General features: G+C 68.5%; 1 protein-coding gene and 1 long non-coding RNA gene across 3 annotated transcripts; one reads left to right on the top strand and one right to left on the bottom strand.

Annotated features, from left to right (window-relative positions):
- Positions 1 to 568: 568 nt before the first annotated feature.
- On the top strand, positions 569 to 22,154 carry ERBB3 (erb-b2 receptor tyrosine kinase 3). Of its 2 annotated transcripts, none has more exons than XM_038164251.1 (28): positions 569 to 804; positions 3,356 to 3,507; positions 4,091 to 4,277; positions 4,706 to 4,831; positions 5,056 to 5,121; positions 5,206 to 5,324; positions 5,855 to 5,996; positions 6,095 to 6,208; positions 6,284 to 6,404; positions 6,484 to 6,557; positions 6,644 to 6,734; positions 7,458 to 7,657; positions 8,558 to 8,690; positions 9,383 to 9,473; positions 9,552 to 9,706; positions 10,308 to 10,361; positions 10,526 to 10,667; positions 11,369 to 11,488; positions 12,218 to 12,316; positions 13,747 to 13,932; positions 15,245 to 15,400; positions 16,282 to 16,357; positions 17,208 to 17,354; positions 17,681 to 17,778; positions 18,123 to 18,287; positions 18,950 to 19,021; positions 19,447 to 19,711; positions 20,935 to 22,154. In XM_038164251.1, exons 1-28 carry the CDS (start codon positions 699 to 701, stop codon positions 21,486 to 21,488), a joined length of 4,011 nt encoding a protein of 1,336 aa, XP_038020179.1. In that variant the 5' UTR covers positions 569 to 698; the 3' UTR covers positions 21,489 to 22,154. The 2 variants fall into 2 exon arrangements, with proteins under 2 accessions (XP_038020179.1, XP_038020178.1); XM_038164250.1 differs by having other exon boundaries at positions 570 to 804; positions 18,120 to 18,287.
- On the bottom strand, positions 15,479 to 15,802 carry LOC119712723. The gene is made up of 3 exons (XR_005259863.1): positions 15,764 to 15,802; positions 15,599 to 15,642; positions 15,479 to 15,556 (listed from the first exon to the last, which is right to left on the bottom strand). It is a non-coding gene; the product is annotated as an uncharacterized LOC119712723 (long non-coding RNA).
- Positions 22,155 to 22,303: the final 149 nt, after the last annotated feature.

Here is a 22,303-nt window from a genome sequence, read left to right as displayed (position 1 = left end):
CCCTGGTGCCCCCCGGACCCCTCCCCTTGTCCCGGGGGGGGTTGGGGTCCCCAAATCCTCCCCAGGGCCAGGAGCTGCCCCGACCTGGGGGAGGGGGTCTGACCCCCCCCGTTTTGGGGGTGTTTGGGGTTTGACCCCCCCAGTTCCGGGGTGTTTGAGGTCAGAGCCCTCCTCCCCCGTTTGGGGGGGGCTTCACCCTGGGAGCTGCATTTTGGGGGGGGTCTCCGCGGGGCCCGACCCCTCCCCGTGTTTTGGGGGGGCTTCAATGGTTCCCAACCCCCCCCGGGCCGGTTTTTTGGGGCGGGGTCTCCGTGGGACCGGGGGGCGTCAACGGGGCCCGGGGGCACCGGGAGAGCGGGCCGGGGGCTGGGGGGGGGCGAGCTTTGCACCGGGACCGGTGGGACCCGGACCGGGCCGGGGTCCCGGGGGGGCTCGGAGGAGCGAATTTGCCCCGGGCCCGGGCCGGGGGCGCCGCCCGGGGCCGGTCCCGGCCGTGCCCAGCCCGGCGGGGGCGGACGGTGCCGGTGCCGCCGCCCCGGGCGGGGCGGGCGGGTCCCGGGGAGGGGCGGGGAGGGCAGCGGGGTGTCCCGTCCCCCCGGCCCGGCCCGGCCCGGCGCTGCCCCGCCCGGCCCCGCCCGGCCCGCGGCCCCGCGCCAGGTGCATTCCCGGGCACGCTCCGCCGCTACCGGGGCGCCGCGATGGAGCCGCACCGGCACCGGGAGCGGCCCCGGGCGCTGCTGCTGCTGCTGCTGCTGCTGCCGCCGCTGCTGCTCCGCGCCCCCGCGCCCGGCTCCGCGCAGGCAGGTGAGCACCGGCACCGGCACCGGCACCGGCGGGGCACGGGGGAACCGGGGCTGCGCCGCGGCGTCGGGGAAAGGGAAACCGCGGAAACACCGGAGCGCTCGGGGATCCCGGGACGGGCGGCGGGAGCGGCAGCGCTCGGGGGTCGCGGCGGTGCTGCTGTCCCGGTTCCGCCGGTACCGGACCCCGACCGAATCCCGGCAATTCCCGCGGCCGCTTCCCCCGCGGGGGCGTCCCGGGATCCCCCGGCTCTGTCCCGGGGAGACCGCACGGCTCCGGGGCCCCGGGACCGGCACCGAAACCGCGCCGGGACTGCGGCTCCGGCGGGGCTGGGGCTCGGTGGCCGCTCCCGGGATCGGTGCGAGGGCTCGGTGCCCCTTCCCGGGATCGGTGCGAGGGCTCGGTGCCCCTTCCCGGGATCGGTGCGGGGGCTCGGTGCCGCTTTCCGGGTTCGCTCCCGCTCTCGGTGCCCCCTCCCGGGCTCGGCACCTGCGGCCCCGCAGCTGCCCGGGCTAATTTTAGGCTGCGGGGCCGGGCCCGGCGATGCCTTTGGGATCCGGGCGGGACCCCCGAGGGGGACGGGGGGGATTCTTCAGGGGGGGACCCCGGAGGAGCCCCCGGCCCTGCCCGCGCCGCCGCCCCGCACCCCCGGCACCCCGGAAGGGCCGCGGCCGCCCGGGAGTTGTTTTCGAATCCCCAGAGGAAAAACACCGAGGGCTGGACGCGCAGGCGGGGCCGCCGTCACCCCGAAACTCCGGGGGTGCCCGGGCTGGGGGCACACCCGGGGGACCCCTCGCTGTGTCCCCTGCTCCGTGTGCCGCCGGCGACGCCTCGGGTGCCACCCCCGGGCTCCGGAGCCACGGCGAGAGAGGGAACAGCGCGGGGACACCTCGGGGGGCTCGGGGACACCACGGGGACAGCGAGGGGACAGCGAGGGGAGCGGCCCCGGCCCCGCTCCCCCCAAAGCCCCGGCTCTGAGAGCCCCCTTTGTTCGGGGCCGGGGCCCGGCGCACACAGCCCCCTTTGTGCCGCCGCCGGGCCCGAGGGCAGGAGGTCGCTGCGAGCCCCTCCCGGTGCCCCCCCGGTCCCCCGGTGCTATTCCTGGCGGCGGGGGCCGCGGTGGCACGCGGCTGATAGCGGGGACGTGCCGGAGCTGCCGGCGGGGCCCCGCGCTGATAACGCCCGGTCCCGCCGCCGCCGCGGCGCCCGTGGGGAGGGGGGGGCCCAGCATCGCCCCCCGCCCCCCCCCCGGGCAGGTGCACCCGGGGGTCGCGGCCCCCCAGTGCCGGTAATGAGCCGCCGTTAACGATTCACCGGCACGTTCGAGGCTCCGGGGGTCCTGGGGCAAGGGCTGGATGGTGCCCCCCAACACGCTGCGGACCCCCCCGGTGTTTCACGGGGGTCGCAGCACCCCCGTTCCGGGCCCCCCGAGCCCATCCCCGGGGCGGCGGGGGCCGGGGCCGCTGCCATCGCAGCTGGGACCTTTTTTTAGCCCCTTCCGCGCTCAAATAGCCCGGCCGGGCCGGGGGGGCCCCTCCGTGCGAGCCCCGAGCTCCGCGGCCGCCCCCGGAGGGGTCCCGGGCCGGACAAAGCCGCCTTTGAGCGGGGCCCCCCCGCGCCGGGGCCCTGAGTCACGTCTGGCGGGTCCGGGGGGGGCCCCGCACCCCTCGGTGCCCCCGGGGGTCCCGGTCGGGGGGGGTCCCGGTGCCACAATCGCGGCTTTGTGCGGTGCCGGGGGAGGGGGCCCCGCGCACAAAGGGGGCCCTGTGCGCCCGCCAGAACGGGGGGGACCCCGAGCCCGCCGCCCCCGCGGGGACCCCGCGCCCCCGGAGCCCGGGGGTGTCCGCGGGGCTCGGGCCGCGGGGCGGCGGCGGCGGCGGGGCCGAAGTCCGGGCGGGCGTGGCGGGGCGGGGGGGCCGTGCCCGAGGCGCCCGCCTTGCGCAAGGCTCGCCCGGCCGGTTCGGGCACCGGGAGCGGGGAGGGACCGGGAGGGAGCGGCGGGGGAGGACCCGGGGCGGGGACAGCGCTGGGGAGGGCGCTGGGGGGACAGGGACATGGTGGGGGACAAGGGCGGCAGAGGGAGGGGACAGGGACACCGCGGAGGGGACAAGGACATGGTGGAGGGGACAAGGACATGGTGGAGGGGACCCTGAGGGGGACACCATGGAGGGGACAAGGAGATGGCGGAGGGGACAGGGGGCACCCTGGTGGGGACACCATGGGCAGGACATGGCCAGCTCAGAGGGGACAGGTGTAGCGGCCGTTCAGGGGAGGATGTGACCACTGAGGAGGTGACACGGCCACCATGGGGACCGTGGCCATCGAGAGCAGGACATGTCCAGCTTGGAGGGGGCTGGGACACCAAGGGACACCAAGGGACACCAAGGGGATGACATGGCCACTGAGGAGGTGACACAACCACCACGCGCAGGACACGGCCAGCTGGGAGGGGACATTGCTGTGCCCGTGCAGGGGGTGCTGTGGCCACACAGGGGTGGCCGTGGTGGCCGTGGTGGCCCCGTGGTGGCCCCGGTGACACGCTGGGTGCCCGCAGTGTGCGCGGGGACGCTGAACGGGCTGAGCGTGACGGGGGACGCGCAGCACCAGTACCAGACCCTGCACAAGATGTACAACAACTGCGAGATCGTCATGGGCAACCTGGAGATCGTCCTCATCGACCACACCCAGGACCTCTCCTTCCTCCAGGTGACCCCCGGGGGACACGGGGACACTGAGGGGGGGACGTGGGCAGCTCCGAGGGGACGGGGACCTCATGGGGGGCATTGCTGCTGTCACCCGGGAGAGGACATGGCCGGTTTGGAGATCACATGGCCACCATGGGGACAGTGGCCATCAAGGGGAGGACGTGGCCATCTAAAGGAGGACATGGCCAGTTTGGAGGTCACGTGTCCACCATGGGGACCATGGCCATCAAAAGGAGGACATGACCATTGAGGGGGTGACATGGCCACCATGGGGACAGTGGCCACCGTGTGCAGGACGGCCAGTGGGACACGTGGACGTGGGACCATGGCCATCAAAAGGAGGACAGGGTCAGTTTGGAGGTGACACAGCCACCATGGGGACCGTGGCCACCATGTGAAGGAATGGCCAGTTGGGAGGTCACATGGGGACCGTGGCCATGAAGGGAGGACATCGCCATTGAGGGGGTGACGCGTCCACCATGGGGACAGTGGCCATCAAGGGCAGGACGTGGCCAGTTTGGAGGTGACACAGCCACCACGGGGACCGTGGCCAAGGCCACCAGGTGACCCCGAGCCCCCCGCAGACCATCCGGGAGGTGACCGGCTACATCCTGATCGCCATGAACGTGTTCGCGGCGCTGCCGCTGCAGAACCTGCGCGTCATCCGCGGCACGCAGTTCTACGAGGACAGGTTCGCGCTCTTCGTGCTGCTCAACTACAACCCCAACACCACGCACGCCCTGCGCCAGCTCGGCCTCAACCAGCTCACAGGTGGGACAGCGAGCGGGGACACCGCGGGGCTGGGGACACCGCGGGGCTGGGGACATTGCAGGGGGCTGGGGACACCGCGGGGCTGGGGACATCGCAGGGGCTGGGGACATCACAGGGGCTGGGGACACCGCGGGGCTGGGGACACCATGGGGCTGGGGACATCGCAGGGGGCTGGGGACATTGCAGGGGGCTGGGGACACCGTGGGGCTGGGGACACCGCGGGGCTGGGGACATCATGGAGGGTTGGGGACATTGTGAGGTTGAGGACACCATGAGGTTGGGGACATCACAGGGGGTTGGGGACATTGCAGGGGGATGGGGACATTGCGGGGGTCCCCATCCCCTCCCTACGCTGCCAGGTGGGTTTGGGGGCTTCTGTCCCCCCTTGTCACCCCCTTGTCACCCCCCGTCACGCCGTGTCCCCGCAGAGATCCTGGCGGGGGGGGTGTACATCGAGAAGAACGCGCAGCTGTGCCACGTGGACACCGTGGAGTGGAGGGACATCATGAGGGACACGCGCCTGGAGCCCCTCGTGAGGGACAACGGCCGGGGCTGTGCGTGCCGGGGACAGCGGGGCTGCGGGGTCACCCGGGCTGGGGGGCTGCGGGGTCACCCCTGGGCTTGGGGCCACTTTGGGGTGGCTTTGGGGTCGCTCCTGGGGCTGGGGTGACTTTGGGGTGGCGTTGGGGTCCCCCAGTATTTTCGGGGTGCCCGTGTTTTGGGGTGCCCATGTTTTGGGGTGCCCGTGTTGTGACCCCGCTGCCGCGCTGTCCCGCAGGCGCCCCGTGCCACGAGAGCTGCGGCGGCCACTGCTGGGGGCCGGGCCCCGAGGACTGCCAGAAACGTGGGTACCGGGGGGCTCTGGGGGGGGCTGTGGGGGTGGGCCGGGCCCCCCCGTGACCCCCGGTGTCCCCCGGTGTCCCCGCAGTGACCAAGACCATCTGCGCCCCGCAGTGCAACGGGCGCTGCTTCGGCCGCGCGCCCAACGAGTGCTGCCACGAGGAGTGCGCGGGCGGCTGCACCGGGCCCCTGCGCACACACTGCTTCGTACGTCCGTCCGTCTGTCCGTCCGTGTGTCCGTCCGTCTGTCTGTCTGTCCAGCCATCCGTCCACCCCTGCGTCCGTCTGTCCATCCATCTGCTCATCCATCCATCCATCCATCCATCCATCCCCATGTCCATGTGTCCGTCCATCCATCCATCTGTCCCTGTGTCCATCCATCTGTCCATCCATCCGTCCATCCATCCCCATGTCCGTGTGTCTGTCCCTCCGTCCATCCATCCCTGTGTCCATGGCTGTGTCCATCCCACGTCCATCCGCCCATCCCGTGTCCATCTGTCCATCCCGTGTCCATCCACTCATCCCACGTCCATCCGCCCATCCCGTGTCCATCTGTCCGTCTGTCCATCCCACGTCCATCCGCCCATCCCGTGTCCATCTGTCCATCCCGTGTCCATCCACTCATCCCACGTCCATCCGCCCATCCCGTGTCCATCCGCCCATCCCATGTCCATCTGTCCATCCCACGTCCATCCGCCCATCCCGTGTCCACCATCTGTCCGTCTGTCCGTCCCCAGGCCTGCCGGCACTTCAACGACAGCGGCTCGTGCGTCCCGCTGTGCCCGCAGCCGCTGATCTACAACAAGCTCACCTTCCAGCTGGAGCCCAACCCCGACACCAAGTACCAGTACGGGGGGGTCTGCGTGCGGGAGTGCCCCCGTGAGTCTGGGGGGGCTCGGGGGGTGGCTCTGGGGGAGGGGGGGGTGACCCGGGCTGGGGGACACCAGGTGACCGCCGAGGTGTCCCCTCCACCCCAGACAATTTCGTGGTGGACCAGAGCTCGTGCGTGCGCGCCTGCCCCAACGACAAGATGGAGGTGGAGAAGAACGGGCTGAAGATCTGCGAGCCCTGCGCGGGGCTCTGCCCCAAGGGTAGGGGCTGGGGGTCCCCCGGAGGGGGGGCTGGGGGCCGTGGGACCCCCCCTGACCCCCTGCCCACCCCCACAGCCTGCGAGGGCACCGGCGCCGGCAGCAAATACCAGACCGTGGACTCCAGCAACATCGACACCTTCATCAACTGCACCAAGATCCTGGGCAACCTCGACTTCCTCATCACGGGCCTGGAGGGGTGAGGGATGGCGTCTGGGGGGCTCGGGGGCGGTTAGGGGGTGCGGCCCCCAGCCCAGCTGAGCGCTCCGGCCCCGCAGGGACCCCTGGCGCAACATCTCGGCGCTGGACCCCGAGAAGCTGAACGTGTTCCGGACGGTGCGGGAGATCACGGGTGAGGAGGGGGGCTGGGGGTGCCGGGACCCCCCCGGAACCCCCCGGAACCCCCCAAACCTCCCTGAGCCCGCGGTGTGCCCGCAGGGTACCTGAACATCCAGTCCTGGCCCAAGCACATGCACAACTTCAGCGTCTTCTCCAACCTCGAGACCATCGGCGGACGGAGCCTGTACAAGTGAGGAGCCCCTGCCGCGCGTGCTGCGCTCCTCCCCGGCATCCCCGACCCCTGAATTCCCCGTTTTCCCCAATTCCTGCATCCCCGACCCCTGAATTCCCCGTTTTCCCCAATTCCTGCATCCTCCGGCATCCCCAATCCCCGAATTCTCCGTTTTTCCCGATCCCTGAATTCCCCGTTTTCCCAATCCCTGAACTCCCCGTTTTCCCCAATTCCTGAATTCCCCGTTTTCCCCGACCTCTGAATTCCCCGTTTTCCCCAATTCCTGAACTCCCCGTTTTCCCAATCCCTGAATTCCCCGTTTTCCCCGATCCCTGAACTCCCCCTTTTCCCCGATCCCTGCATCCCCTCGTCCCTGGATCCCTGCTTGTCCCGGCGCCCTCCATCCCCCTTTCCTTGTCCCTCCCTCCCTCCCGCTCCCGGAGTCTCTCCCCCGGTTCCCGGCGCATCCTCCCCGCTCCTGGAGTATCTGGGAGCGTCCCCTCCTCCTCGGAGCATCCCCCGGGCACCCGGGACATGCTCCCGGTTCATCCCCCGGCTCCCGGTTCCTCTCCCGGTTCATCCCCCGGTACCCGGTTCATCCCCCGACTCCCGGTTCATCCCCCGGTTCCCGGAGCATCCCCCGGAGCATCCCCGGAGCCCCGCAGCTCCCGGAGCCCCCCAGCTCCCGGAGCATCCCCGGAGCCCCCCCAGCCCCCCGACCGGGCGTGTCCGGTCCCGCAGCCGCGGTTTCTCGCTGCTGATCATGAAGAACGAGAACGTGACGTCGCTGGGGCTGCGCTCGCTGCGGGAGGTGAGCGCGGGCCGCGTGTACATCACGGAGAACCGGCGGCTCTGCTTCCTGCACACCGTGCACTGGGCCGCGCTCAGCCGCAGCCGCGCCGACCTCGACATCCGCAACAACCGCCCCCGCAGCAAGTGCCGTGCGTGGGCCGGGCTGGGGAGGGGGCGTGGGACCCCCCGCGGGACCCCTTGGGCACCCCCAGACCCCGCCGGGGGCCCCCGGTCTGTCCCGTAGGGAAGGCGAGCCTGGGACCCCCATACCCCGCACTGAACCCCCATCCCCTTCTGCTTGGGACCCCCCCGGGACCCCTCGGGGACACCCAGACCCCCCCCGGGGGGACCCCTCACTGACACCCCCTGTCCATCCCATAGGGAAAGGGACACCGGGGCCCCCAGACCCTGCACTGGACCCCCATCCCTTCCACAGGATGGGGGTGTGGGACCCCCAGCAGCACCTCCTGGGCACCCCCAGACCCAACCAGGGCCCCCCGTCTGTCCCATCGGGGAGGGGACACCGGGGCCCCCAGACCCTGCACTGGACCCCAATCCCTTCCACACGGAGGGGGCGTGGGACCCCCCCCCCGTGGGACCTCTTGGACACCCCCAGACCCCTGGAGAAGCCCCCTGTCCGTCCCATAGGGAAGGGGACACAGGGACAAACGGACCCCAGGCTGAGGGACCCCCAGACCCTGCCCTGAGCCCCCCGTGTCCCTCCATGCCACAGAAACCCCCCAGCCCCACTCCAAGCCCCCCTTTGTCCCTCCAAGACTCGGGGACCCCCAGACCCTCTCTGAACCCACCGGTGACCCCAGCCCCACTCCAAGCCCCCCTTTGTCCCTCCAAGACTCGGGGACCCCCAGACCCTCTTGGAGCCCCTGGGTCACCCCCAACCCCTCTCTGAGCCCATGGGGGGTGACCCCAGCCCCGCTGTCCCCCTGGGTGCCCGCAGCCCCTCTCTGTCCCCTCTGGGTGACCCCGCTGTCCCCTGGGTGACCCCGCTGTCCCCCGGGTGACGCCGCTGTCCCCTCCCTGTCCCCCAGAGCAAGAGGGCAAGGTGTGTGACCCGCTGTGCTCGGCCGAGGGCTGCTGGGGCCCCGGGCCCGGGCAGTGCCTGTCCTGCCGCTACTACAGCCGGAGGGGCGTCTGCGTGCCCACCTGCCGCTTCACCGAGGGGTCGGCGACACGGGGACACGGGGGGACAAAGGGGACATGGGGGACACGGGGGCAAGAGGGGCACAAGGGGCACAGGGGGCATGGAGGGCATGGGGGACATGGGGGCAAGAGGGGCATGGGGGACAAGGGGGACATGGAGGTCACAGGGGGACGTGGGGGATAAAGGGGACATGGGGGACACAGGGAGCACGGGGGCAAGGGGGACAAGAGTGACACAGGGGGACATGGGGGGCAAGGGGGACAAAAGGGGCACGGGGGACATGGGGACAAAGGGGACAAGAGGGTCACAGGGGGCACGGGAGGCACGAGGGGACAAGAGGGGCACAGGGGGACATGGGGGGACTGGGGAGGCACGGGGGGACATGGAGGGCACGGAGGGGCACGGGGGACCCAGAGGACATTTGGGACACGGGGGGCAAGGGGGACATGGAGGGCACGGAGGGGCACACAGGGGGGCACCGGCACTGCGGAGACCCCCGGGGCGGGGACTGGGGGGGGAGATCAGCCCCAGGGCGGGCCGGCCACTGCTGCGGAGCGCGGGGTGGCCCTGTCACCACCGGAGTGGCCCTGTCACCGCCGGGGTGGCCCTGTCACCGCCGGGGTGGCCCTGTCACCACCGGGGTGGCTCTGTCACCACCGGGGCGGCCCTGTCACCCTGGGCGGGCGCGGTGACACCCCCGATGTGCCCTCAGGGACCCTCGGGAGTTCTCGCAGGGCGGCGAATGCACCGAGTGCCACCCGGAGTGCGAGCGCATCGACGGCGGCGCCACCTGCAACGGCTCGGTACGGCCCGCGCCGCGTCCCCGCTGTCCCCGCCGCGTCCCCACGCGTGTCACAACCCCCCTCCCCGTCCCCCCGCAGGGTGCGGACACCTGCACGCGCTGCGCCCACTATCGCGACGGGCCGCACTGCGTGGAGCGCTGTCCCGACGGCGTCCTGGGCGAGCGCGGCCCCATCTACAAATTCCCCGACGGCAGCCGCGAGTGCCGGCCCTGCCACGAGAACTGCAGCCGCGGGTGCGCCCCCCGAGGGACACGGGGGGACACGGGGACAGCCGGCCGGGGGGGCTCTGGGGGGGCCCGGGAAGGTTGAGGGGTCAGGATCCCCTTGGGGGAATGGGGGGGGGTTCACGGGATGCCGTGGAGGGAGGGGCGGGGGGCCCAAAACCTCTCTGGGAGGAGGGCGGGGGTCCCAAAACCTCTCTGGGAAGAGGGTGAGGGTCCCAAAACCTCTCTGGGAAGAGGGCGGGGGTCCCAAAACCTCTCTGGGAGGAGGGCGGGGGTCCCAAAACCTCTCTGGGAAGAGGGTGGGGGTCCCAAAACCTCTCTGGGAAGAGGGCGGGGGTCCCAAAACCTCTCTGGGAAGAGGGTGGGGGTCCCAAAACCTCTCTGGGAAGAGGGTGGGGGTCCTGGGGTATCATTTGGGGCAGCAGTGGGGGACTCAGGACCTCACTGGTGGCATTTTGGGGTGTGGGGACCCCACGAGGGGCAGGCTGAGGGGCTTGAGACATCGTTCAGGGCAGGCTGGGGGTCTGGGGACCCCGCGGGACACCAGTCGGGGTCCCGGGTCTCTGCTGGGGGGGCCCCCACGGGCTGACCCCCATGTCCCTCCCCACAGGTGTGTGGGGCCGCTGCTGCGGGACTGCCTGGGGGACGCCCTGCCCGTGTCCAGGTACCGCGGGGGGGTCGGGGGCGTCCCGGGGGGGCTGCGGGGACCCTGGGAGGGCTGCGGGGACATCCCGGGGGGCGACAGGGACCCCGAGGTGCTGCGGGGACCCTAACCCTGTGCTTTTCCCCGTCCCCGGTGCCGTTCCCGCCCCGTTCCCGGTCCCGCAGGCGGACCCCGACGCTGATCGCGGTCATGGTGGTCGGCGCGGTTTTCCTCTCGTGCTCGCTGGTGCTGCTGGCGCTGCTCTACTGGCGGGGCAAGAAGATCCAGAAGAAGCGGGCGATGCGGCGCTACCTGGAGCGGGGCGAGGTCAGCGCCGGGCACCGGAGCGGCCCCGGGAGCGGCGGGGAGGGGCGGGGAGGGGCGGGTCCTGTGTCCCCCCGCCGGGGCAGAGGGGTGGCTGTCCCCTCCAGCCCCGTCCCCGTCCAGCCCCAGCTCTGCCTCCATTCCAGTCGCTCTCCATCCTCATCCTGCTGTGCTCCTGTCCCTGTCCCCGTCCCTGTCCCCATCCCATCCCCATTCCCACACCGTGTCCCTGTCCCATCCCCATCCCGTTCCCATCCCTGTCCCCATCCCCATTCTCATGCTGTCCCCGTCCTGTCCCTATCCCATCCCATCCCATCCCATCCCTGTTCCCATGCCGTGTCCCCATCCCATCCCCATTGCCACCGTGTCCCCATCCTGTCCCCGTCCCCATTGCCGCCATGTCCCCATCCCATCCCCATTCCCACGCCATGTCCCCCTCCTGTCCCTGTCCCCATTGCCGCCATGTCCCCGTCCTGTCCCCGTCCCCATTCCCATGCCGTGTCCCTGTCCTGTCCCCATTCCTGCCGTGTCCCCGTCCTGTCCCTGTCCCCATTCCCATGCCGTGTCCCTGTCCTGTCCCCACTGCCGCCGTGTCCCTGTCCTGTCCCCGTCCCCATTCCTGCCGTGTCCCCGTCCTGTCCCCGTCCCCATTGCCGCCGTGTCCCCGTCCTGTCCCCGTCCCCACTGCCGCCGTGTCCCCGCAGAGCCTGGAGCCGCTGGACCCCAGTGAAAAAGCCAACAAGGTGCTGGCCCGGATCTTCAAGGAGTCGGAGCTGAAGCGCCTCAAGGTCCTGGGCTCCGGCGTCTTCGGCACCGTGCACAAGGTGGGGCTCGGGGAGGGGGCTGAGGTGCCATCCCATAAACCCCACCCCGTTGATCCCATTGATCCATCCCATTGATCCCATTGATCCATCCCATTGATCCATCCCATTGATCCCATCTGATCCCATCGATCCCATCAATCCCACCCCTTTGATCCACCCCACTAATCCATCCCATTGATCCCATCCCATCAATCCCATCCCGTTGTTCCATCCCATTGATCCACCCCATTGATCCCATTCGATCCCATTGATCCCATCAATCCCACCCCACTGATCCATCCCATCCCATCCCATCCCATCCCATCCCATCCCATCCCATCCCATCCCATCCCATCCCATCCCATCCCATCCCACCCCATCCCACCCCATCCCATCCCATCCCATCCCATCCCATCCCATCCCATCCCATCCCATCCCATCCCAGTGATCCCATCCCATCCCAGTGATCCCATCCCATAAATCCCACCCCATCAATCCCACCCCATTGATCCCATTGATCCCACCCCATTGATCCCATCAATCCCACCCCATTGATCCCATCAATCCCACCCCATTGATCCCATTGATCCCACCCCATTGATCCCAGAAATCCCACCCCATTGATCCCATCCCATTAATCCCACTGATCCCATAAATCCCATCCCATCCCATATCAAACCCCATAAATCCCATAAATCCCACCGACCCCACTGATCCAACCCCACCGATCCCACCATCCCGGCCCCGCAGGGGATCTGGATCCCGGACGGGGATTCCATCAAGATCCCGGTGAGCATCAAGGTGATCCAGGACTGGAGCGGGCAGCAATCCTTCCACGCCGTCACCGACGTGAGTGCCGGCGGCTCCAGGGGCTCCGGGGGCTCCGGGGGTCCCCCTTGGGCTGGGGGGGATCCTGGGGGTGCTCTGGGGGTGCTCTGGGGGGTTCTGGGGGTCCCGCTTGGGCTGGGGGGGTCTGGGGGTGCTCCAGGGCTGCTCTGGGGGATTCTGGGGGTGCTTTGGGGGGTTCTGGGGGTCCCCCTTGGGCTGGGGGGGTCAGGGGGAGCTCCAGGGTGTACTCTAGGGGTGCTCTGGGGGTGCTCTGGTTGTCCCCCCTGAAGCCATGGGTGGGTTTAGGGGTGGTCTGGGTGTCCCCCTGGATCCGGGGAGGTTTGGGGACACTCTGGGGGTGTTCTGGGGTGCTCTGGGTGTCCCCCTGGATCTGGGGCACCCCAGGGATACTCTGGGGGTGCTCTGGGTGTCCCCCTGGATCTGGGGCACCCCAGGCACACTCTGGGGGTGCTCTGGGTGTCCCCCTGGATCCGGGGTGCCCCGGGCACACTCTGGGGGTGCTCTGGGGGTGCTCTGGGGGTGCTCTGGGTGTCCCCTGGATCCGGGGCGCCCCGGGGACACTCTGGGGGTGCTCTGGGTGTCCCCCTGGATCCGGGGTGCCCCAGGGACACTCTGGGGGTGCTCTGGGGGTGCTCTGGGTGTCCCCTGGATCCGGGGCGCCCCAGGGATACTCTGGGGGTGCTCTGGGTGTCCCCCTGGATCTGGGGCGCTCCAGGCACACTCTGGGGGTGCTCTGGGTGTCCCCCGGATCCGGGGCACCCTGGGGATATTCTGGGGGTGCTCTGGGTGTCCCCCTGGATCCAGGGCGCTCCGGGCACACTCTGGGGGTGCTCTGGGTGTCCCCCGGATCCGGGGCACCCTGGGGATATTCTGGGGGTGCTCTGGGTGTCGCCTGGATCTGGGGCGCCCCGGGGACACTCTGGGGGTGCTCTGGGGGTGCTCTGGGGTGCTCTGGGTGTCCCCTGCATCCGGGGCGCCCCGGGCACACTCTGGGGATATTCTTGGGGTGCTCTGGGTGTCCCCCGGATCCGGGGCACACTCTGGGGATATTCTTGGGGTGCTCTGGGTGTCCCCCGGATCCGGGGCACTCTGGGGATATTCTTGGGGTGCTCTGGGTGTCCCCCGGATCCGGGGCACCCTGGGGGTGCTCTGGGGGTGCTCTGGGTGTCCCCCTGGATCCGGGGCACTCCGGGCACACTCTGGGGATACTCTGGGGGTGCTCTGGGGGTGCTCTGGGGGTGCTCTGGGTGTCCCCCTGGATCTGGGGCGCCCCGGGCACACTCTGGGGGTGCTCTGGGGGTGCTCTGGGTGTCCCCCTGGATCCGGGGTGCCCCGGGCACACCCTGGGGATATTCTTGGGGTGCTCTGGGTGTCCCCCGGATCCGGGGCGCCCCGGCGCAGCCCGCGGTGCTGACTGTGCCCCGGCCCAGCACATGCTGGCCATCGGCAGCCTGGACCACGCGTACATCGTGCGGCTGCTGGGGATCTGCCCGGGCCCGCAGCTGCAGCTGGTGACGCAGCTGCTGCCGCTGGGCTCGCTGCTGGACTACGTGCGCAAGAACCGCGGCGCCATCAGCCCGCAGCTGCTGCTCAACTGGTGCGTGCAGGTGGCCAAGGTCAGTGCCCGCCCTGCCCCGGGGGTCCCCAGCCCGAAAAACTGAGGGGTCACACGGGGGGAAGGGTTTGGGGGGCTCCTGAGCTTTCCTGAGCCCTAAAAACTGAGGGTGGAGGGTTTGGGGGGCTCCTGAGCCTTCCTGAGCCCTAAAAACTGAGGGTGGAGGGTTTGGGGGGTCCCCAGCCTTCCTGAGCCCTAAAAACTGAGGGTGGAGGGTTTGGGGGGTCCCCAGCCTTCCTGAGTCCTAAAAACTGAGGGTGGAGGGTTTGGGGGGTCCCCAGCCTTCCTGAGTCCTAAAAACTGAGGGTGGAGGGTTTGGCGTCTCCTGAGCCTTTCCCAGCCCTAAAAACTGAGGGGTCACACGGGGTGAAGAGTTTGGGGGGCTCCTGTGCATTCCTGAGGCCCTGAAAACTGACAGTGGAGGGTTTGGGGATCCCCAGCCTTCCCCAGCCCTAAAAACTGAGGGTGGAGGGTTTGGGGGGGTCCCATGCATTCCTGCTGTCCTAAAAACTGAGGGTGGAGGTTTTGGGGGGTCCCCAGCCTTCCCAAGCCCTAAAAACTGAGGGGTCACACGGGGTGAAGAGTTTGGGGGTCTCCTGTGCCTTCCTGAGCCCTAAAAACTGAGGGTGAAGGGTTTGGGGGGCTCCTGTGCCTTCCCCAGCTCTAAAAACTGAGGGTGGAGGGTTTGGGGGGCTCCTGTGTATTCCCGAGCCCTAAAAACTGAGGGGTCACAGGGGCGAAGGGTTTTGGGATGGTTCCTGCGCCTTCCTCCCATCCTAAAAACCGAGAGGAGAACAATCAAGCCTCTCCCCCGTTTTTAGGGCATGTGCTACCTGGAGGAGCACGGCATTGTAGCATATATTAGATATAATACAATAATATAATATAATAATACAATAATACAATATTATATTTAATACAATGTATAACCAGTATTACATCCATAAACCTAATAAATGAATAAATGAATAAATCAATAAACAAATTTCTCCCCGTTTTTAAGGCATGTACTACCTGGAGGAGCACCACATGCCAGTATATATTATATATAATATAATACCTATCCAATATCACTTACTTATAATAAATCTAATAAATGAATAAATGAATAAATCAATCAATAATCATCTTTCCCCTGTTTTTTGGGGATGTGCTACCTGGAGGAGCACCGCATGGTGCACCAGAACCTGGCTGTTATATTATACATTATACAATATATATAAGCAATACTACATACACACAACAAATACATTAAATAAATGAATAAATAAATAAATAAAATGGAATAAAATCATCTTTCCCCCCGTTCTTAGGGCATGTACTACCTGGAGGAGCACCGCATGGTGCACCGGAACCTGGCGGCCCGCAACGTGCTGCTCAAGTCGCCCAGCCAGGCGCAGGTGGCCGACTTCGGCATCGCCGACCTGCTCTACCCCGACGACAAGAAATACTTCTACAACGAGGTCAAGGTGGGGCTGGGGGCTGCGACCCCCCGCGGCATCGCTGGGACCCCCCTGGCACCGGTGTCACACCAAATGGCATTGGTGTGACAGCAAATGGCACCGGTGTCACCTCAAATGGCATTGGTGTGACAGCAAATGGCAGCCAAATGGCACCGGTGCCACCTCAAATGGCATTGGTGTCACAGCAAATGGCACCGGTGTCACCTCAAATGGCATTGGTGTGACAGCAAATGGCAGCCAAATGGCACCTCAAATGGCACCGGTGTCACATCGAGTGACACCGGTGTCACCTATTCAGGGACACACCAAATGGCATCAGCGTGACACCAAATGGCAGCCAAATGGCACCGGTGTCACCTCAAATGGCACCGGTGCCACCTCAAATGGCATTGGTGTCACAGCAAATGGCACCCAAGTGGCACCAGTGTCACACCGAGTGGCATTGGTGTGACAGCAAATGGCATTGGTGTCACAGCAAATGGCACCGGTGTCACACCGAATGGCATTGGTGTCACCTCAAATGGCATTGGTGTGACAGCAAACGGCATTGGTGTTACCTACTCAGGGACACACCAAATGGCATCAGTGTGACAACAAATGGCAGCCAAATGGCACCGGTGTCACCCACTCTGGGACACCCCCAATGGCATTGGTGTCACTCCCAAATTCCATCAGTGTGACACCAATGGCATCGGTGTCACCTCGATGGCATTGGTGTCACACCCGATGGCACCCATGTCACACCGAGTGCCATTGGTGTCACCCCAAATGCCATCTGCGTCACTCGCTCTGTGCCTCTGGGATCCCCCAAGCGCCACCGGTGTCACCCCAAGTGCCACCGGTGTCACCCCAAGTGCCACCGGTGTCACCCCCCGCCTTTCCCGCAGACGCCCATCAAGTGGATGGCCCTGGAGAGCATCCACTTCGGCAAGTACACGCACCAGAGCGACGTCTGGAGCTACGGTGAGCCGCGCCGCTGTCCCCGTGTCCCCTGCTGTCCCCAGTGTCCTTGGTGTCTCTGCTGTCCCCCTGGTGTCCCCGTTGACCATGGGGCTCACGGTGCTGTCCCCCCGAGTCCCTGCTGTCCCCTGCTATCCTCCAGTGTCCTTCTTGTCTCCCAGTGTCCCCTGTGTCCCCTGGTGTCCCCCGGTGTCCCCCCATGTGCCCCAGTGTCCCCCGGTGCACCCTGCTATCCCTTGCTGCCCCTACTGTCCCCAGCATCCCCTGCTATCCCCTGGTGTCCCCACTGTCCCCTGCTGTCCCCCAGTGTCCCCTGGTGTCTCTGCTGTCCTCGCTGTCCCTGGTGCTCACGGCTGTCCCCGGTGTCCCCTCGGTGTCCCCAGGGGTGACGCTGTGGGAGATGATGAGCCGTACACCGGGATCCGCCTGGCTGTGCTGTCCCCGGTGTCCCCGGTGTCCCCGGTGCTCACGGCTGTCCCCGCTGTCCCTGCTGTCCCCGGTGCTCACGACTGTCCCGCTGTCCCCGGTGTCCCCATGGCTCACCGCTGTCCCGCTGTCCCCAGTGTCCCCATGGCTCACGGCTGTCCCCGCTGTCCCCGGTGTCCCCGGTGCTCACGGCTGTCCCGGTGTCCCCGGTGTCCCCAGGGGTGACGCTGTGGGAGATGATGAGGTGTACACTGGGATCTGCCTGGCTGTGCTGTCCCCGGTGTCCCCATGGCTCACGGCTGTCCCCGCTGTCCCCAGTGTCCCCATGGCTCACGGCTGTCCCGCTGTCCCTGCTGTCCCCGGTGCTCACAGCTGTCCCCGGTGTCCCCGGTGCTCACGGCTGTCCCCGTGTCCCCGGTGTCCCCAGGGGTGACGCTGTGGGAGATGATGACGTTCGGGGCCGAGCCGTACTCCGGGATCCGCCTGGCCGAGGTGCCGGACCTGCTGGAGAAGGGCGAGCGGCTCTCGCAGCCGCAGATCTGCACCATCGACGTCTACATGGTGATGGTGAAATGTGAGCGGGCACGGCTGGCACCAGGGTGGCACCGGGCTGGCACCGGGCTGGCACTGGGGTGGCACCGGGCTGGCACCGGGGTGGCACTGGGCTGGCACCGGGCTGGCACTGGGCTGGCACGGGCGGGCTGGCACCAGGGTGTCACCAGGGCTGGCACCAGGGCTGTCCTCAGGGACCTGTCCCCAGGGCTGTCACCAGGATGGGGCAGGGTCCTCAGGGTTGTCCCCAGGGCTGGGCAGGGTCCTGATGCTGTCCCCACCCCTGTCCCCACTCCCAGGCTGTGTCCTGGCCGTGTCCCCAGCCCGTGTCCCTGTCCCTGTCCCCAGGCTGGATGATCGATGAGAACATCCGCCCCACCTTCAAGGAGCTGGCCAACGAGTTCACCCGCATGGCCCGCGACCCGCCGCGCTACCTGGTCATCAAGGTGAGACCCCCAGAGCCCCCCAGAGCCCCCCCGAGCTACCTGGTCATCAAGGTGAGACCCCAGAGCCCCCCAGAGCCCCCTGACCCCCCCAGACCCCCCTGAGCTACCTGGTCATCAAGGTGAGACCCCCAGACCCCCCTAGACCCCCCAACCCTGACCTGGGACCCTCCCCCCCAATACCTGGTGACCAAGGTGAGCCTCCAATCCCCCCCCAGACCCCCATCCCTGACCTCGGACCCCCCAGACCCCCCAGACCCCCCATCCCTGACCCCTGCCCCCCCACCTGTGACCGAGGGGAGCCCCCGGCCCCCCAGCCCTGACCCCTGACCCCCTCCCCGCAGCAGGAGAGCGGGGCCGCGCCCCCCGGCGAGCCCCCCACCCTCAGTGACAAGGAGCTGGACGAGGTGGAGACGCTGGAGCTGGAGGAGGAGGAGGAGGAGGAGCTGGACGCGGCCTTCGGCCTCGCGGCCGGGCTGTGCCCGCAGCGCCCGCGGGGCGGCTGTGCCAGGGTGAGACCCCGGGGGGACCGGGGGGGATTGGGATCTGGGGGGGCTGGGGTCGGGGGAAAGGGGGTGACGTCCTGGTGGTGTCCCCTCGGTGTCCCTCGGTGCCAGCCCCAGTGTCCCCGGTGTCCCCATGTCCCCTCGGTGTCCCCACGGTGTCTCCTCGGTGTCCCCGCGGTGCCAGCCCCGGTGTCCCCGGTGTCCCTCCCGTGTCCCCTCAGTGTCCCCGCGGTGCCAGCCTCATGTCCCCTCGGTGTCCCCGCCCCGTGTCCCCTCGGTGTCCCCGCGGTGCCAGCCCCGTGTCCCGTGGTGTCCCCATGTCCCCTCGGTGTCCCCCCGTGTCCCTTCGGTGTCCCCCCCATGTCCCCTCGGTGTCCCCGCAGTGCCAGCCCCGTGTCCCCCCCCCGTGTCCCCTCAGTGTCCTTGCGGTGCCAGCCCCGTGTCCCCGTGGTGTCCCCATGTCCCCTCGGTGTCCCCCCCGGTGTCCCCTGGGTGTCCCCGCGGTGCCAGCCCCGTGTCCCCTGGGTGTCCCCCCGTGTCCCCTCGGTGTCCCCCCCATGTCCCCACGGTGTCCCCGCGGTGCCAGCCCCGTGTCCCCTCGGTGTCCCCCCCGTGTCCCCTGGGTGTCCCCGCGGTGCCAGCCCCGTGTCCCCGCGGTGTCCCCGCAGAGCCCCAGCCTGCTGAGCGCCCCCGCCGGGTACATCCCCATGAACCAGCCCGGCCTGGGCTGCGCCCGGCAGGTACGGGGGGCGCGGGGGGGCATTGGGGGGCTCGGGGGTGTTTTGGGGGGCTCGGGGGGCTCGGGGGTTGGGGTCCCCCCCCCTTACTGTCAGTGTATCAATGGTTTGGGGTCCCGGGGCAGATTTGGGGGTCCCGGGGCAGGTTTGGGGTGTCCCCCTGAACCCCTCCCTTGCTGTCCCCAGTCCGGGGGGTCCCGGGGCAGATTTGGGGTGCCCCCCTGACCCCCCCTCCCTCTGTCCCCAGCCCGGGGGGTCGCGGGGCAGGGTTGGGGGTCCCGGGGCAGGTTTGGGGCCCCGGGGCAGGTTTGGGGGTCCCGGGGCAGGTTTGGGGTGTCTCCCTGAACCTCCCCTCGCTGTCCCCAGCCCGGGGGGTCCCGGGGCAGGTTTGGGGTGCCCCCCCTGACCCCCCCTCCCTCTGTCCCCAGCCCGGGGGGTCGCGGCCGCGGCGGCGGGCCCGCCAGGAGTCGCAGGGCCGGACGGTGTCCGAGTGCTCGGAGGGTCGCGGCACGGGCTCGGAGCTGGAGCTGCCCGAGGGGGGGTCCCTGGCGGGCAGCCTGTGCCGCAGCCTCCGCTCGCGGGGCGACAGCGCCTACCTGTCCCAGCGGGAGAGCCTGTCCCCCCCGGGAGCCGGCTCCGAGGGCAGCGAGGAGGACCCCAACGGCTACGTGACCCCCAACTGCGCCCTCCGGGGTGAGGGGGGCTTCCTGGGGGGCTCGTCCTGCTGGGATGGGGCTGGGGGGCTCGGGGAGGGGGGGTCTCATCACGTTGGGTTGGGTTTTGGGGCTCCCCCCATCCATGGGGGGCTTCCTGGGGGGCTCGTCCTGCTGGGATGGGGCTGGGGGGCTCGGGGAGGGGGGGTCTCATCACATTGAGTTGGGGTTTGGGGCTCCTCTCCCATCCATGGGGGTCTTTGTGGGGGTCCCATACTGCTGGGATGGGGTTGGGGAGGGGGGTTCTGTCCCTTTGGATGGGGTCTGGGGGCTCTGCCCTTTTCGTGGGGGGCTTCGTGGGGGTCTCGTCCTGCTGGGAGGGGGCTGGGGGCTCGGGGGTCTCTCACATTGGGTTGGGTTTTGGGGCTCCCCCCATCCATGGGGGGCTTCGTGGGGGTCCCATACTGCTGGGATGGGGCTGGGGAGGGGGGTTCTGTCCCTTTGGATGGGGTCTGGGGGCTCTGCCCTTTTCGTAGGGGGCTTCGTGGGGGTCTCGTCCTGCTGGGAGGGGGCTGGGGGCTCGGGGGTCTCATCACGTTGGGTTGGGTTTTGGGACTCCCCTCCCATCCATGGGGGGCTTCGTGGGGGTCTCATTCCACTGGATTTGGTCTGGGGGGGTCCCATCCCGCAGGATTTGGGGGGGGTTCCCTGTGCCTTTGAGGGGGGTCCATCCCCATTTTTGGGGGGATTTGGGGGGGTCTCCTGTAACTCTAGGGGGTCCATCTGCTATTTTGGGGGTTTGGGGTCTCTGTGCCTCTAAGGAGGGGTCCATCCCCTATTTTGGGGGGTTTTGGGGGGTCCCCGTTCCTCTGGGGGGGGTCCATCCCCATTTTTGGGGGGTCCCTGTGCCTTTGAGGGGGGGTCCATCCCCATTTTTGGGGGGTCCCTGTGCCTTTTAGAGGGTCCATCCCCATTTTTGGGGGGTTTTGGGGGTCCCTGTGCCTTTGAAGGGGGGGTCCATCCCCATTTTGGGGGGGATTTGGGGGGTCCCTGTGCCTTTGAGGGGGGGGTCCATCCCCATTTTTGGGGGGTTTTGGGGGGTACCCGTTCCTCTGGGGGGGGGTCCATCCCCATTTTTGGGGTCGGGGATCACTTAGGGGGGACGCTCTTTTATCATTTCTCGCTGGGCTGACCCCAGGTGACCCCCCCCAAAAAACCCGCGGGTCCTGCCCGCTGTCTGACCCCCCCTCCCGTCCCCGTTAGACCCGGACCCCCCCGCGGGCTCGGCGGCGGCTGAGGAAGAGGAGGAGGAGTACGAGTACATGAACCGGCGGGCGGGGGGCGCCCCGCGACCCCCCCAGCCGCGCCCGGCCTCGCTGCAGGAGCTGGGCTACGAGTACATGGAGGTGGGCTCCGAGCCGGGGGGACCCCCGGGAGCCCCCCAGAAGCGGCGGGGGCGCGCCGAGGATGACGCCGGAGAGGAGGAGGATGAAGAGGAGGAGGAGGAGGAGGAGGAAGACTACGAGTACATGAACAAACAGCCGCGGCTCAGCCGCTCGCTGCTCGCCGAGCCCCGGCGCTGCCGCGGCTACACCGACATGGGGGACCCCCGGCGGCGCGAGGGGGAGGAGGAGGAGGAGGAGGAGGGGGAGGAAGAGCAGGGCTACGAGGAGATGGAGGCGGTGCTGCGGCCGCGCTGCCCCCCCGCGCCCCCCATGAAGCCCCTGCGGAGCCTGGAAGCCTCGGACTGCGCCTTCGACAACCCCGACTACTGGCACAGCCGCCTGTTCGCCAAGAGCCACGGCCCCAGGACGTAGGGGACCCCTCCCCAAGCCGCGACCACCCCCCATTTTAGGGGGGCTCACATCGGATATGAAGGATCCCCCCCCCCACTGCGATAGGGTGGGGTTTGGGGGTCTCTCTGTGCCTTTTTTCCTCCCCCCCGGGTTTTTTTTTTTTGGGGGGGGGGGAGTCTGAGCACGCCGAGGTGGGGAGGGGGCAGTGGAGACCCCCCGGAGACCCCTCCCATCGTTTCTTTCCTTCCCCCCCCGCTCGCTGAAGGTGCTCCCCAAATCCCTGAGGGGGGGTCTGGGAGAATCTGGGGTCCCTGGGGGGGTCTGGGGTCCCTGGGGGGGGTCCCAGGCAGAATCCAGAGTACCAGGAAGGGTCTGGGGTCCCTCGAGGCTGGGGGTCCCCGCCCGGGGGGCACCGGGTGGGATTTCTGAAGGACCCCAGACTCATTTCCAGGGCTCCCCATTCCCTGCTGAGTGAAGGTTTGGGGTGTCTCCCCTTCCCTGAGGTGGGAGGACCCCCGGGATCCTTTTTTGGGGGGTCAGGGGTCCCTGGGGGGCTCCCTTGAGGCTGGGGGTCCCGGCCCAGGGCTGCCAGGTGGGATTTCTGAAGGACCCCAGACTCATTTCCAGGGTTCCCCGTTCCCTGCTGAGTGAAGGTTTGGGGGTGTCCCCCATCCCCTGAGGTGGGGGGACCCCCGGGATCCCGTTTTTGGGGGGTTTCTCCCCGGTTTTCCGGGGGTTTCCCGGTTTTTGGGGAGGGGGAGCCCCCGCTCAGGGATCGCCCCCGGCGCCGGGGGTCGCACGGGTGAACGGAAATAAAGGAATTTCGGTAAAAACGT

This window comes from Motacilla alba, chromosome 29, assembly GCF_015832195.1.
Source record: "Motacilla alba alba isolate MOTALB_02 chromosome 29, Motacilla_alba_V1.0_pri, whole genome shotgun sequence".
NCBI lineage: Eukaryota > Metazoa > Chordata > Aves > Passeriformes > Motacillidae > Motacilla > Motacilla alba.
This window is presented reverse-complemented; position numbering and strand designations above follow the sequence as displayed.

Coding starts and splice junctions, on each gene's coding strand:
- ERBB3 (XM_038164250.1), top strand. CDS start 699: ATGGAGCCGCACCGGCACCGGGAGCGGCCCCGGGCGCTGCTGCTGCTG. Junction 5,122..5,205: donor CCCCGAGGACTGCCAGAAAC/GTGGGTACCGGG, acceptor GTGTCCCCGCAG/TGACCAAGACCATCTGCGCC. Junction 5,325..5,854: donor CCCTGCGCACACACTGCTTC/GTACGTCCGTCC, acceptor GTCCGTCCCCAG/GCCTGCCGGCACTTCAACGA.